Source organism: Pseudophryne corroboree, chromosome 1, assembly GCF_028390025.1.
Source record: "Pseudophryne corroboree isolate aPseCor3 chromosome 1, aPseCor3.hap2, whole genome shotgun sequence".
Classification (NCBI taxonomy): domain Eukaryota; kingdom Metazoa; phylum Chordata; class Amphibia; order Anura; family Myobatrachidae; genus Pseudophryne; species Pseudophryne corroboree.
Window position 1 is genome coordinate 4,336,000 of NC_086444.1, and position 17,285 is coordinate 4,353,284.

At 47.9% G+C, this 17,285-nt stretch overlaps 1 protein-coding gene across 2 annotated transcripts in view; it reads right to left on the minus strand.

Moving 5' to 3' along the window:
• The window catches only part of ARHGEF39 (Rho guanine nucleotide exchange factor 39), a 478,541-nt gene that overhangs the window by 93,659 nt on the left and 367,597 nt on the right, over nucleotides 1-17,285 (minus strand). Inside the window, exon 8 of one of the 2 annotated variants that reach the window (XM_063957482.1) lies at nucleotides 389-472. The exons of the other annotated variant lie outside the window; for it this stretch is intronic. Coding sequence (XP_063813552.1) covers nucleotides 462-472 — 11 coding nt within the window. The 3' untranslated portion in view covers nucleotides 389-461. Of the gene's footprint in view, nucleotides 1-388; nucleotides 473-17,285 lie in introns of those variants that run through there. 2 annotated transcript variants of the gene reach the window in all.

The following is a 17,285-nucleotide window of genomic DNA, read 5'->3' on the forward strand; positions in this document are numbered from 1 at the left end:
ACACTCATGCCAGTGGTTAGAAATGACGGACAGTCAGGGAGAGAAGTCACACAGGACACTGACCTCACCGCTGCCACCAAACACTCATGCCAGTGGTTAGAAATGACGGACAGTCAGGGAGAGATGTCACACAGGACACTGACCTCACCGCTGCCACCAAACACTCATGCCAGTGGTTAGAAATGACGGACAGTCAGGGAGAGAAGTCACACAGGACACTGACCTCACCGCTGCCACCAAACACTCATGCCAGTGGTTAGAAATGACGGACAGTCAGGGAGAGAAGTCACACAGGACACTGACCTCACCGCTGCCACCAAACACTCATGCCAGTGGTTAGAAATGACGGACAGTCAGGGAGAGAAGTCACACAGGACACTGACCTCACCGCTGCCACCAAACACTCATGCCAGTGGTTGATATCTTGCTGATCAGACGACATCAGGAGCAGCTTTTCTTTTTTAAACGATAGCTTTGAAAATAGACATAAATTACACGTAAGAAGATAAACATTTAAGCAGGATTGCAAGCAACAACAAAATGAGCCTTTGGGCACGAGCGAGACAGAGCTACTGAGAGATGTCAGAGACGAGTGATGACGAACACACTGATAAGAGAGCCAGATATGGGGCACTTACAATGATGAGAGAAAGGTAGACAAGGGGACACAAGCGCTCAGTGATGAGACCGGCACAGAGAGAGACTTCCAGAGATCAGCGACAGACACAGAAAGAGCCTTTGTGTTTTGTGAGATCTCATACTGTATTACATTTTTACCTATGCATTAGTTTATTCTCTTTCTCCTATACATAGTTCTGTAATGTTTCCATGTGTATTTCTGACTGTCTGTACCTGAACACTGCATTGCTACAACCTTTACAAGAACCCTTCAGATTTAGGCGAGACAAGTCTATAAAGAAACATGGATGGTATATAATGCAGCTCTTCTTCCCCTGTGTCATTAACTTCCCAAGCGTTCTCTGAAAAACATGGATGGGAAACCTGGGCTGCCATGGAATAATTAGTAGACAACTCTGCATTTTCTCACTCGGTACTCCATGGCAGCCAATACAAACATGAGCCACAAAGACACAGATGAAGCCACATATGCTCCACAGAGGATAAACTACCCAAGTGATGACTAGAGAAGGTATGGTAAGATGATGACTAGATGACTACTGAAGGTATGGTGAGATGATGACTAGAGAAAGTATGATGAGATGGTGACTAGATGACTAGAGAAGGTATGGTGAGATGATGACTAGAGAAAGTATGATGAGATGGTGACTAGATGACTAGAGAAGGTATGGTGAGATGATGACTAGATAAGGTATGGTGACTAGATGACTAGAGAAGATATGGTGAGATGATGACTAGAGAAGGTATGGTGAGATGATGACTAGAGAAGGTATGGTGAGATGATGACTAGATGACTAGAGAAGGTATGGTGAAATGATGACTAGATGCCTAGAGAAGGTATGGTGAGATGATGACTAGATTTCCAGTGGAGGAAACACATACACTGACTTGAACACCCACGGAGTTACCAGGGCATCCACCGCCACTGCCCTGTGGGTCTCTCAACCTGAAACAGTACCTCCGAAGCTTCTTGTTGAGGCGGGAAGCCATCATGCCTATTTGAGGTACACTCCAACGACTTGTGACCTCCTCGAACACCTCCGGATGGAGGCCCCATTCTCCTGGATGGATATAGTGTCTGCTGAGGAAGTCCGCTTCCCAGTTGTCCACTCCCGGAATGATGTTTGCTGAAAGCGCTATTGCGTGCTTTTCTGACCAGAGGAGGATTCTGGTAACCGCGTACATTGCGGCTCTGCTCTTTGTTCCGCCCTGACGGTTTATGTAGGACACCGTCGTTACATTGTCCGACTGGACCTGAATGGCATGATCTTGTTGGAGATGTGCCGCTTGTAGAAGGCCGTTGTACACGGCTCTTAGTTCTAGATTGTTTATCGGAAGGATAGATTCCAGACGACCACTTTCCTTAGAAGTTTTCCCCTTGGGTGTCTGCTCCCCAACCTCTAAGACTTGCATCCGTGGTTAGAAGGATCCAATTCTAAATCCGTCTGCCCTCAAGAAGGTGAAATGTTTGCAGCCACCAGAGGAGTGAAATTCTGGCTTTCGGCGACAAGCGTATCCGCTGGTGCATGTGAAGATGAGATCCCGACCATTTGTCCAGGAGATCCAGTTGGAAGGACCGTGCATGAAATCTTCCAAACTGTAGAGCCTCATAGGAGGAAACCATCTTCCCCAGAAGGCGAATGCACTGATGAACTGATACCCAGGCAGGCTTCAGGACATCCGGACCATCGATTGGATCACCAACGCTTTCTCCAACGGTAGAAACACCCTCTGTACTTCCATATTGAGGATCACCCCCAGGAAAAACAGTCTCCTTGTCGGGTCCAAATGTGACTTTGGAAGGTTCAGGATCCACCCGTGAACCTCGAGTTGAGAGAGTAATGCTCTGTAACAGCTTTTCCCTTGAAGACACCTTTATCAGCAGATCGTCCAGATATGGAATAATGTTCACTCCCTGCTTGCGGAGTAGCATAATCTCTGCCATGACCTTGGTGAACACCCTCGGTGCTGTGGAGAGGCCAAAAGGCAATGCCTGGAACTGATAGTGACAGTCTAGTAGCGCAAACCTCAGATAAGCCTGGTGAGGCGGCCAGATCGGAATATGAAGGTACGCATCCTTGATATCCAGGAATTCCCCCTCCTCCAGACCTGAGATCACTGCTCTCAGAGACTCCATCTTGAATTTGAGTTCCCTCAAGTAGGGGTTCAATGATTTTAGGTTTAATATCGGCCATACCGAACCGTCCGGTTTCGGTACTACAAACAGGTTTGAGTAAAAACGCTTGTTTTGTAGGTGAGGTGGAACTGGAACAATGACATTTGTTTGTACCAATTTTCGAATGGCCTCCTGCAGGATAGCACTTTCTGTCAGCGAAGCTGGTAAGCCTGATTTGAAGAATCTGCGAGGTGGGAGCTCTTGAAACTCCAGTCTGTACCCCTGGGTAACGATATCTTGTACCCAGGGGTCCAGGCATGAAGATGCCCAGACGTGACTGAAATCTGAGTCTTGCTCCCACCTGTCCGATCCCCAGGCTGGGAGGTCCACCGTCATGCTGAAGATTTGGAGGAAGCAGAACCTGGTTTCTGCCCCTGGGAACCTGTTGGTGCAGGTTTTCTAGATTTCCCTCGACCTCCTCTAAAGAAGGTGGAATGGGGGATGGACTTTTTAACTTTTGCGGTCTGAAAGGACTGCATTGTAGACGTAGGATAACATTTCCTAGCCGGTGGCGCTGCTGAGGGAAGAAAGGTTGACTTACCCGTAGTTGCCGTGAAGATCCACGCATCTAACATGACCCCAAACAGAGCCTGACCTGTAAAGGGGAGGTTCTCCACACTTTTCTTGGATTCCGCATCCGCAGACCATTGGCGCAGCCAGAGTCTTCTGCGTGCCGAGACAGCCATTAAAGAAGCCCGTGCATTAAGGTGGCCAAGGTCCTTCATGGTCTCCATCATGAAACCTGCAGAATCCTGTATGTGATGTAAAAATCAATCAATGTCACTCCTATCCATAGCATCTAATTCCTCTAGTAATGTGCCTGAGCACTTTACTATGGATTTAGAAATCCACGCACACGCAACAGTGGCCCGTAATGCCACGCCTGTAGCCGTGTATAGTGATTTGAGCGTAGTCTCAATCTTGCGTTCAGCCGGCTCTTTTAAAGCGGTTGAACCAGGGACAGGTCAAACCACCTTTTTAGACAACCTAGATACAGAAGCATCTACTATAGGCGGGTTTTCCCACTTCTATCCTCTTCCGGGAAAGGAAAAGCAATGAGAACCCTTTTTGGGATCTGGAATTTTTTCTCTGGGTTTTCCCAGGATTTCTCAAATAAGGCAATCTTTGGAGGGAAATGTTACCAGTGGAGTACCCCAGGGATCTGTACTTGGTCCAGTTCTCTTTAATATCTTTGTTGGTGACATTGCGAATGCGAATGGTATTGAAGGGAAGGTATGCCTTTTTGCAGATGATACAAAGATATGCAACAGGGTAGACACACCGGGAGGAGTAAAACAAATGATTGATGATCTAGGTAGGCTTGAGAAATGGTCAAGAACGTGGCAACTACAGATTAATGCTAAAAAATGCAAAATCACGCACTTGGGTCTCAAAAACCCAAAGGCTAAATATAAATATAGTATCAAGGGTGCTATAATGGAAACTACTGAGGAGGAAAGGGATTTAGGAGTCACTATTTCAAGTGACTTGAAGGCAGGAAAGCAATGCAACAAAGCAATGAGAAAGGCAAGTCAGATGCTTGGTTGTATAGGGAGAGGAATCAGTAGCAGGAAAAAAGAAGCTATAGGTCATTGGTACGGCCCCATCTGGAATACTGTGTCTAGTTCTGGAGACCATGGGGTATATTCAATTGCGGTCGAATTGCCGAAATACGGGTCATTTTCGACACAAAAAAACCTGTAGAATTTGATTCGACAATTCAATACAGTACTTTTCGACAAAAAACCTGCCGTTTCATTTTCGACTTTTTTCAATTTGACATTTTTCAATTCGACATGTCTGCAATGTTAAAATGAGGCTTTTCGATAAAATTATATTCAATTGAAGAATGTCGATTCGACAACAGTGCTTTTCGACAGTCATTTCGTCAATTTCATTCTGTCTCATTTTTCTGTCGTGATCTAATAATTTTTTTTTAAAAACATGTATTTTTTGATTGCTAATAGCATATCTATTTATATTTGAAGGAATTATCTACTTGGTTTGTCTATTTATGAGCCACAAGTATTATTTAATAGATTTTTTTTTTTTTACTGACTACAATAATATGGAGAGATCAGAGCATGTTTTTCAGTTGGAAGGGGTGGGAATGGGTTAAAAATCACGAAAAAAATTGCGTGGGGTCCCCCCTCCTAAGCATAACCAGCCTCTGGCTCTTTGAACTGGCCCTTGTTGTAAAAATACGGGGGGGAAATTGACAGGGGTTCCCCCATATTTTAACAACCAGCACCGGGCTCTGCGCCTGGTCCTGGTGCAAAAAATACGGGGGACAAAAGACGTAGGGCCCCCCCCCCCCCTGTATTTTTAACACCAGCACTGGGCTCCACTAGTCAGAGAGATAATGCCACAGCCGGGGGACACTGTTATATAGGTCCCTGCGGCCGTGGCATTAAATCCCCAACTAGTCACCCCTGGCCGGGGTACCCTGGAGGAGTGGAGACCCCTTAAATCAAGGGGTCCCCCCCTCCAGCCACCCAAGGGCCAGGGGTGAAGCCCGAGGCTGTTCCCCCCATCCAAGGGCAGCGGATGGGGGGCTGATAGCCTTTTGTGACAAAAAAAAGAATATTGTTTTTTGTAGCAGAACCACAAGTCCCAGCAAGCCTCCCCCGCAAGCTGGTACTTGGAGAACCACAAGTACCAGCATGCGGGGGGGAAACGGGCCCGCTGGTACCTGTAGTTCTACTACAAGAAAATACCCCCAAAAAAACACAACGCACACACCGTGACAATACAACTTTATTACATACATGCACACTTACATACTTACCTGTGTTGACACGAAGCAGTCGGTCCACTTCTCCAGTAGAATCCAGGGGTACCTGTAAATAAAATGATACTCACAACAATCCAGTGTAGATCGGTCCTCTTCTGTTTGTAATCCACGTACTTGGCAAAATAAAAAAACAAAAAACACGATCCACGCACTGAAAGGGGCCCCATGTTTACACATGGGACCCCTTTCCCTGACTGGCGGGACCCCCCGTGACTGCTGTCAAAGAGGGTCCCTTCAGCCAATCAGGGAGCGCCACGTCGTGGCACTCTCCTGATTGGCTGTGCGCGCCTGAACTGTCAGTCAGGCGGCGCACTGGAGATACAATGTAGCGCATATGCGCTCCATTGTATCCAATGGTGGGAACTTTGCGGTCTGCGGTAGACCGCGAGGTTAAGTGGGGGCAACCACAAGAGTGACTATGCGCTACATTGGGACATGATAGAAACTTTCAAATATATCAAGGGTCTTAAAGTTCAGGAGGGAAAATTTCTTCAAAGGAAGAGAAGTATTAGAACTCAAGGACATACACTGAAACTGGAGGGGGGGAGATTCAGGGGAAATTTAAGGAAACATTACTTCACAGAAAAGGTAGTGGATAAGTGGAATAGCCTCCCATCAGAGGTGGTAGAGGCTAAGACTGTAGAGCAATTTAAACATGCTGGGATAGGCATATGAATATCCTTACAAAGAATTAAGGTTCAAAAAGGGTTGAGATTGCCTAAAGGATAAAAAATAAAGGGGCAGACTAGATGGGCCAAGTGGTTCTTATCTGCCGTCAAATTCTCTGTTTTTATGTAAGGCGTATAACTCCTTAGAAGCGGGGAAAGGGAGGATTGCTTATTGTCAGTAAAGTAAGCCTCCTCTACCTGCTCGGGTACTTTTTCAGTAATGTGTAAAATGTCCCTAATGGCTTCAATCATGAGTTGCACCCCCTTTGCAAGGGATGCATCCCCCCCTGCATATCCCCATCGCCATCTCCTGTATCAGAGTCGGTATCCGTGTCGGCTTGCATTATCTGTGCAAGAGCACGCTTTTTAGGGTATGTGGTAAGGGCTGTAGATGAGGTAGCGGGAGCAGAATGCTTTAAAACCTCCACAGATTGTTGTAAAACCGGTGTTACATTCTCAGTGTGTGGCACCCTAGAAGACATCTGGGATATCATTTCCCTCATAGAATCCACCCAAGGGGGTTCAATTTGAGAAGGTTGAGAGGGTACATGGCAATCCTGAGTACATGGAATAGACTCTTCAGGAGAAGATACACACTCTGCAGCACAAGATACAGAGTCCCTAGACATGGTAATGTGAGATACACAGCGCCACACACACTGGAAAATGTCAGACACAGTTTCCCCGGAGTTCCTTAAATTGATTTAAAGGTTTGGATGACACAGTGAGAAAGCCACTTAACTTGTAGGACAATGGCATTAACAGCAAAGCCATTAAAGTCAACTGAGCCATTCCTGAATAGATTGGGTCTTGACTGAGCAGATTTATCTCAAACGGTGTTACTGCCATCAGAAGAATATTAGTGTACCAAGAGTACTGTGGTCAGTCTGGTGCCAACAGGACACAGGGAATTGTGGGATTCAGTGGAAAGAGAGATAGGTGTTGATGGGACGTAGAGGGGAGGGCTTGGCGACAAATATGTTTATTGGATGTGCCTTCTCCCCACGGTGCACTCCACACCCAATCTTTGGCAGAATTTCCCAGACTGGAGAACAACATGTTTCCTTCAAAAGGAAGATAAGCTAAACTGTTCTACGACTGGATATTAGCTGCCCTATGGAGTGATCAGAAACACTATATGGACAAAAGTATTCTGATGCCTGACCATAACGCCAACAAGCACTGGAATGACATTGTAATCAAATATATATACTTTAGTATGGAGTTGGACCCCTCTTTTGCAGCTACAACAGTTTTCACTCTTCAAGTTTTGGAGTGTTCCTGTGGGAATTTGAGCCCATTCATCCTGTAGAGCATTTATGAGGTCAGGCACTGATGTTGGACGAGTAGACCTGGCTCACAGTCTCTGTTCCAGTTCATCCCAAAAGTGCTCAATGGGGTTGAGGTCGGGGCTCTGTGTGGCCAGTCAAGGTCTTCCACATTGAACTCAAACCATTTATGTATAGTCCTTGCTTTGTGCACTAGGGCAGTTATATTAAGATAGAAAAGGGCCTTCCCCAAACTGTTGCCACATAGTTGGAAGCATAGCATTGGTATGCTGAAGCAGTAAGATTGTCCTTCACTGGAGATAAGGGGCCTGGGCCAAACCCTGAAAAACAGCTCCATACCATTATCCTTCCTCCACCAAACTTCATATTTGGCATAATGCAGACAGGCCGGTAACATTCTCCCGACACCTGCCAAACCCAGACTCGCCCATCTGACTGCCAAACAGAGAAGCGTGATTCATCACTCCACAGAACGGGATACAGTTAATTTGCCGGCTGTCGGGATCACAGTGCACAGGGTCTACTCCCACTCGTGGTTGTCCATGACACCTATTGAGTGAGAACAGAACCTGTGGCAAGCACAGCGAGCCTGCCAGGAGTCTCTTTGCTCGCTCTGCTGCAAGTCTACTGGCCGCCAGTAAATCATACTGATCCCCGTAGAACACGTGTCCACTGCTCCACATTCCATCTGATGCTTGGCATTGGTGATGTGAGGCTGGCATGACATTCCATCTGATGCTTGGCATTGGTGATGTGAGGCTGGCATGACATTCCATCTGATGCTTGGCATTGGTGATGTGAGGCTGGCATGACATTCCATCTGATGCTTGGCATGGTCTTGGTGATGTGAGGCTGGCATGACATTCCATCTAATGCTTGGCATTGGTGATGTGAGGCTGGCATGACATTCCATCTGATGCTTGGCATTGGTGATGTGAGGCTGGCATGACATTCCATCTGATGCTTGGCATTGGTGATGTGAGGCTGGCATGACATTCCATCTGATGCTTGGCATTGGACTTGGTGATGTGAGGCTGGCATGACATTCCATCTGATGCTTGGCATTGGACTTGGTGATGTGAGGCTGGCATGACATTCCATCTGATGCTTGGCATTGGTGATGTGAGGCTGGCATGACATTCCATCTGACGCTTGGCATTGGTGATGTGAGGCTGGCATGACATTCCATCTGATGCTTGGCATTGGTGATGTGAGGCTGGCATGACATTCCATCTGATGCTTGGCATGGTCTTGGTGATGTGAGGCTGGCATGACATTCCATCTGATGCTTGGCATGGTCTTGGTGATGTGAGGCTGGCATGACATTCCATCTGATGCTTGGCATTGGTGATGTGAGGCTGGCATGACATTCCATCTGATGCTTGGCATGGTCTTGGTGATGTGAGGCTGGCATGACATTCCATCTGATGCTTGGCATTGGTGATGTGAGGCTGGCATGACATTCCATCTGATGCTTGGCATGGTCTTGGTGATGTGAGGCTGGCATGACATTCCATCTGATGCTTGGCATTGGTGATGTGAGGCTGGCATGACATTCCATCTGATGCTTGGCATGGTCTTGGTGATGTGAGGCTGGCATGACATTCCATCTGATGCTTGGCATTGGTGATGTGAGGCTGGCATGACATTCCATCTGATGCTTGGCATTGGTGATGTGAGGCTGGCATGACATTCCATCTGATGCTTGGCATGGTCTTGGTGATGTGAGGCTGGCATGACATTCCATCTGATGCTTGGCATTGGTGATGTGAGGCTGGCATGACATTCCATCTGATGCTTGGCATTGGTGATGTGAGGCTGGCATGACATTCCATCTGATGCTTGGCATGGTCTTGGTGATGTGAGGCTGGCATGACATTCCATCTGCTTGGCATGGTCTTGGTGATGTGAGGCTGGCATGACATTCCATCTGATGCTTGGCATTGGACTTGGTGATGTGAGGCTGGCATGACATTCCATCTGATGCTTGGCATTGGACTTGGGGATGTGAGGCTGGCATGACATTCCATCTGATGCTTGGCATTGGTGATGTGAGGCTGGCATGACATTCCATCTGATGCTTGGCATGGTCTTGGTGATGTGAGGCTGGCATGACATTCCATCTGATGCTTGGCATGGTCTTGGTGATGTGAGGCTGGCATGACATTCCATCTGATGCTTGGCATTGGACTTGGTGATGTGAGGCTGGCATGACATTCCATCTGATGCTTGGCATTGGACTTGGTGATGTGAGGCTGGCATGACATTCCATCTGATGCTTGGCATGGTCTTGGTGATGTGAGGCTGGCATGACATTCCATCTGATGCTTGGCATTGGTGATGTGAGGCTGGCATGACATTCCATCTGATGCTTGGCATGGTCTTGGTGATGTGAGGCTGGCATGACATTCCATCTGATGCTTGGCATGGTCTTGGTGATGTGAGGCTGGCATGACATTCCATCTGATGCTTGGCATTGGACTTGGTGATGTGAGGCTGGCATGACATTCCATCTGATGCTTGGCATTGGACTTGGGGATGTGAGGCTGGCATGACATTCCATCTGATGCTTGGCATTGGTGATGTGAGGCTGGCATGACATTCCATCTGATGCTTGGCATGGTCTTGGTGATGTGAGGCTGGCATGACATTCCATCTGATGCTTGGCATGGTCTTGGTGATGTGAGGCTGGCATGACATTCCATCTGATGCTTGGCATTGGACTTGGTGATGTGAGGCTGGCATGACATTCCATCTGATGCTTGGCATTGGACTTGGTGATGTGAGGCTGGCATGACATTCCATCTGATGCTTGGCATTGGTGATGTGAGGCTGGCATGACATTCCATCTGATGCTTGGCATGGTCTTGGTGATGTGAGGCTGGCATGACATTCCATCTGATGCTTGGCATTGGACTTGGTGATGTGAGGCTGGCATGACATTCCATCTGATGCTTGGCATTGGACTTGGTGATGTGAGGCTGGCATGACATTCCATTAAGCTCCCGCCGCACAGTGTTTGTGCTTACATTAATGCCAGTGGAAGTTCGGAACTCGTCAGCTATGGAATCAGTGGAGCGTTGGCGACTTTTACGCACCATGCGCCTCAGCAATCGCTGACCCGCTCTGTGATTTACGTGATCTTCCGCTCCGTGGCCGAGTTGCTGATGTTTCTAAACACTTCTACTTTTTAATAATATCACAGGTGACCGGGAGATATCCAGTCGGGATGAAAGTTCACGACCAGAGGCGGCGCCGTATCACAGCACCGCGCCATCACTGAGCTCTTCAGACGACACGTTGTGTAGCAGAAATGTTTGCACATGGACACGGCATGGCTAACTGCCTGATTTTATACACCTGTGGCAATAGGTCTGATTGAAACACCTGAATACAGTAATTAACAGGTGTGACTAAATACTATTGTCCATAGAGTGTAAGCTCTTCTGGTCTGTACTTCTGTCACCATAGATCTCGCTGAAAAAAATACAGTATCTGGACCTCCAATCACAAATGAATCTTTCCAGCCATAGACAAAAACATAGCGGCTAACCTCAAGCGGGAATTTTCCAGGCTCCACATCCTACTTTCCATACGTGTCCTGTGTAATATGGTGTGTCCTATTCTAATTGTAATGCACAGCGGAATTTGCTATACAGGCTGAGTCTCCCTTATCCAAAATGCTTGGGACCAGAAGTATTTCATATACACATCATATACACCTTATACACATCATATACACGTTTTCTCTAACGTCCTAGTGGATGCTGGGAACTCTGTAAGGACCATGGGGAATAGCGGGCTCCGAAGGAGGCTGGGCACTCTAGAAAGATTTATGACTACCTGGTGTGCACTGGCTCCTCCCACTATGACCCTCCTCCAAGCCTCAGTTAGATCTTGTGCCCGGCCGAGGTTGGATGCACACTAGGGGCTCTCCTGAGCCCTTAGAAAGAAAGTATAGATTTAGGTTTTTTATTTTCAGTGAGACCTGCTGGCAACAGGCTCACTGCAGCGAGGGACTAAGGGGAGAAGAAGCGAACTCGCCTGCTTGCAGCCGGATTGGGCTTCTTAGGCTACTGGACACCATTAGCTCCAGAGGGATCGACCGCAGGCCCAGTCCTTGGTGTTCGGTCCCGGAGCCGCGCCGCCGTCCCCCTTACAGAGCCAGAAGCAAGAAGAGGTCCGGAAAAACGGCGGCAGAAGACATCAGTCTTCACCAAGGTAGCGCACAGCACTGCAGCTGTGCGCCATTGCTCCTCATGCACACCACACACTCCGGTCACTGATGGGTGCAGGGCGCTGGGGGGGGGGCGCCCTGAGCAGCAATATAAACACCTTGGCTGGCAAAAATACATCACATATAACCCCCAGGGCTATATGGATGTATATTAACCCCTGCCAGATTCCATAAAAATGCGTGAGAAAAGTCAGCGAAAAAGGGGCGGAGCCTATCTCCTCAGCACACTGGCGCCATTTTTCCCTCACAGCTCCGTTGGAGGGAAGCTCCCTGGCTCTCCCCTGCAGTCTACACTACAGAACAGGGTTAAAACAGAGAGGGGGGGCACTAAATTTAGGCGCAGTATAAATTATATAAAAGCAGCTATAGGGGACATAACTCAGTTAGTCCCTGCATTATATAGCGCTCTGGTGTGTGCTGGCATACTCTCACTCTGTCCCCCCAAAGGGCTTTTGTGGGTCCTGTCCTCATTGGAGCATTCCTTGTGTGTGTGCGGTGTGTCGGTACGGCTGTGTCGACATGTTTGATGAGGAGACTTATGTGGAGGCGGAGCAGATGCCGATAAATGAGATGTCGCCCCTGTGGGCCGACACCAGAGTGGATGGATAGGTGGAAGGTATTAACCGACAGTGTCAACTCCTTACATAAAAGGCTGGATGACGTAACAGTTATGGGACAGCCGGCTTCTCAGCCCGCGCCTGCCCAGACGTCTCAAAGGCCATCAACGCTCCCTCAGATGGCAGACACAGATGTCGACACGGAGTCTGACTCCAGTGTCGACGAGGTTGAGACATATACACAATCCACTAGGAACATCCGTTACATGATCCCGGCAATATAAAATGTGTTACACATTTCTGACATTAACCCAAGTACCACTAAAAACAAAGGGTTTTATGTGTGGGGAGAAAAAGCAGGCAGTGTTTTGTTCCCCCATCAAATGAGTGAATGAAGTGTGAAAAAGCGTGGGTTTCCCCGATAAGAAACTGAATTTCTAACAAGTTACTGATGGCGTACCCTTTCCCGCCAGAGGCTAAGTTACGCTGGGAGATATCCCCTAGGGTGGATAAGGCGCTCACACGTTTGTCAAGGTGGCACTGCCGTCTTAGGATACGGCCACTTTGAAGGTACCTGCTGATAAATAGCAGGAGGCTATCCTGTAGTCTGTAATTACACACTCAGGTACTAGACTGAGACCTGCAGACTGCTGCAGCGTGGTCTGTACCCCTTTCAAACAGGGATACTATTTTGCGAACATAAGACGTCGTCTTATATATGAGGGATGCACAGAGGAATATTTTGCCGGCTGGCATCCTGAATTATTGCAATGTCCATTCTGTCAGGAGGGTATTGGTGACCCGACACTGGACAGGTGATGCTGACTTTAAAGGGCACAAAGAGCCTTATAAGGGTGAGGAATTGGTTGGGGATAGTCTCTGGGACCTCGTATCCACAGCAACAGCTGGGATGAAAATATTTTACTTCAGGTTTCCTCACAGCCTAAGAAACGCACTGTATTATCAGGTACAGTCCTTTCGGCTTCAAAAAAGCAGGCGGGTCAAACGAGGGAAGAGGGAAAAAGCTGCACCAGCAGCCAGTCCCCAGAATCAAAATTCTTCCCCTGCTTCCTCTGAGTCCACCGCATGACGCGGGGGCTCCACAGACGTAGCCAGGTACGGTGGGGGGGCCGCCTCAAAAATTTCAGCGATCAGTGGGCTCGCTCACAGGTGGATCCCGGGATCCTTCAAGTAGTATCTCAGGGGTACAAGCTGGAAGTCGAGGCGTCTCCCCCCCGCCGTTTACTCAAATCTGCCTTGCCGACAACTCCCTCAGGCAGGGAGGCTGTGCTAGAGGCAATTCACAAGCTGTATTCCCAGCAGGTGATAGTCAAGGTGCCCCTACTTCAACAAGGACGGGGTTACTATTCCACACTGTTTGTGGTACCGAAACCAGCCGGTTCGGTGAGACCCATTTTAAAATGGAAATCCTTGAACACTTACATAACAAAGTTCAAGATGGAATCGCTCAGGGCGGTTATTGCAAGCCTGGACGAGGGGGATTACATGGTATCCCTGGACATCAAGGATGCTTACCTGCATGTCCCTATTTACCTTCCTCACCAGGAGTACCTCAGATTGTGGTACAGGATTGCCATTACCAATTCCAGACACTACCGTTCGGACTGTCCACGGCACCGAGGGTGTTTACCAAGGTAATGGCAGAAATGATGATACTCCTTCAAAAAAAAAAAAAGGGAGTTTTTATTTATCCCATACTTGGATGATCTCCTTATAAAGGCAAGGTCCAGGGAGCAGTTACTGGTCGGAGTAGCACTATCTCAGGAGGTGCTACAACAGCATGGCTGGATTCTGAATATTCCAAAGTCACAGCTGGTTCCTTCCACTCGCTTACTGTTCCTGGGGATGATTTTGGACACAGAACAGAAAAAAGTGTTTCTCCCGCAGGAGAAATCCAAGGAGCTGTCATCTCTAGTCAGAGACCTCCTAAAACCAAAAAGGGTATCGGTGCATCGTTGCACACGAGTCCTGGGAAAAATGGTGGCTTCATACGAAGCAATTCCATTCGGCAGGTTCCATGCGAGGACCTTCCCGTGAGACCTCTTAGATAAGTGGTCGGGATCGCATCTTCAAATGCATCAAATGATAACCCTGTCTCCAAGGACCAGGGTGTCTCTACTGTGGTGGATGCAGGGTGCTCATCTTCTAGAGGGCCGCAGTTTCGGCATACAGGACTGGGTCCTGGTGACCACGGATGCCAGCCTTCAAGGCTGGGGAGCAGTCACACAGGGAAGAAACTTCCAGGGCTTATGGTCAAGTCAGGAGACTTCCCTACATATAAATTCTGGAACTGAGGGCCATTTACAATGCCCTAAGTCAGGCAAAACCCCTGCTTCAAAACCAGCCGGTACTGATACAGTCAGACAACATCACGGCAGTCGCCCATGTGACCCGACAGGGCGGCACAAGAAGCAGGATGGCAATGGCAGCAGCCACAAGGATTCTCCGATGGGCGGAAAATCACGTACTAGCACTGTCAGCAGTGTTCATTCCGGGAGTGGACAACTGGGAAGCAGACTTCCTCAGCAGACACGACCTACACCCGGGAGATTGGGGACTTCATCCAGAAGTCTTCCTGCTGTTGGTAAACCGTTGGGAAAGGCCACAGGTGGACATGATGGCGTCCCGCCTCAACAAAAAGCTAAAGAGATATTGCGCCAGGTCAAGGGACCCTCAGGCGATAGCTGTGGACGCTCTAGTGACACCGTGGGTGTACCAGTCGGTTTATGTGTTCCCTACTCTGCCTCTCATACCAAAGGTACTGAGAATAATAAGATGGCGAGGAGTAAGAACGATACTCGTGGTTCCGGATTGGCCAAGAAGGGCTTGGTACCCGGAACTTCAGGAAATGATATCAGAGGACCCATGGCCTCTGCCGCTCAGACAGGACCTGCTTCAGCAGGGGCCCTGTCTGTTCCAAGACTTACCGCGGCTGCGTTTGACGGCATGGCGATTGAGCGCCGGATCCTGAAGGAAAAGGGTATTCCGGAAGAAGTCATTCCTGCGCTTATTAAAGCCAGGAAAGATGTTACGGCAAAGCATTATCACCGCATGTGGCGGAAATATGTTGCATGGTGCGAGGCCAAAAAAGGCCCCAACAGAGGAATTTCCACTAGGTCGATTTCTACATTTCCTGCAAGCAGGAGTGAATATGGGCCTAAGTCTAGGCTCCATTAAAGTACAGATCTCGGCTCTGTCGATTTTCTTTCAAAAAGAATTAGCTTCAGTACCTGAAGTTCAGGCATTGTGAAAGGAGTGCTGCATATTCAGCCCCCGTTTGTGCCCCCTGTGGCACCTTGGGATCTCAACGTGGTGTTGAGTTTTCTTAAAATCACATTGGTTTGAGCCACTAAAAACCGTGGATCTAAAATATCTCACGTGGAAAGTGGTCATGTTATTGGCCTGGCTTCAGCCAGGCGAGTGTCAGAATTGGCGGCTTTATCATGTAAAAGCCCTTATCTGATTTTCCATATGGATAGGGCAGAATTGAGGACTCGTCCCCAATTTCTTCCTAAGGTGGTGTCAGCGTTTCACCTGAACCAGCCTATTGTGGTGCCGGCGGCTACTAGTGAATTGGAGGACTCCAAGTTGCTAGACGTTGTCAGGGCCCTGAAAATATATGTTTCCAGGACGGCTGGAGTCAGAAACTCTGACTCGCTGTTTATCCTGTATGCACCCAACAAGCTGGGTGCTCCTGCTTCTAAGCAGTCTATTGCTCGCTGGATTTGTAGTACAATTCAGCTTGCACATTCTGTGGCAGGCATACCACAGCCAAAATCTGTAAATGCCCATTCCACAAGGAAGGTGGGCTCATCTTGGGCGGCTGCCCGAGGGGTCTCGGCTTTACAACTTTGCCGAGCAGCTACTTGGTCGGCGGCAAACACGTTTGCAAAATTCTACAAATTTGATACCCTGGCTGAGGAGGACCTGGAGTTCTCTCATTCGGTGCTACAGAGTCATCCGCACTCTCCCGCCCGTTTTGGGAGCTTTGGTATAATCCCCATGGTCCTTACGGAGTTCCCAGCATCCACTAGGACGTTAGAGAAAATAAGAATTTACTCACCGGTAATTCTATTTCTCGTAGTCCGTAGTGGATGCTGGGCGCCCATCCCAAGGGCGGATTGTCTGCAATACTTGTAAATAGTTATTGTTAACTAAAGGGTTATTGTTGAGCCATCTGTTGAGAGGCTCAGTTGTTTTCATACTGTCAAACTGGATCTAGTATCACGAGTTGTACGGTGTGATTGGTGTGGCTGGTAAGAGTCTTACCCGGGATTCTAAATCCTTCCTTATTATGTCTGCTCGTCCGGGCACAGTGTCCTAACTGAGGCTTGGAGGAGGGTCATAGTGGGAGGAGCCAGTGCACACCAGGTAGTCATAAATCTTTCTAGAGTGCCCAGCCTCCTTCGGAGCCCGCTATTCCCATGGTCCTTACGGAGTTCCCAGCATCCACTACGGACTACGAGAAATAGAATTACCGGTGAGTAAATTCTTATTATACACATCATATACACGTTATACACATCATATACACCTCATATATACCTCATACACATCATATACACCTCATACACATAATATACACCTTATACACACCTCATACACATCATATACACGTTATACACATCATATACACCTTATACACATCATATACACCTCATACAAATCATATACACCTTATACACCTCATATACACATCATATACACCTCATACACATCATATATACCTTATACACATCATATACAACTTATACACATCATATATACCTCATACACATCATATACAACTCATACACCTCATATACACCTTATACACATCATACGCACATCATATACACCTCATACACATCATATACACCTCATACACATCATATACACCTCATACACATCATATACACCTCATA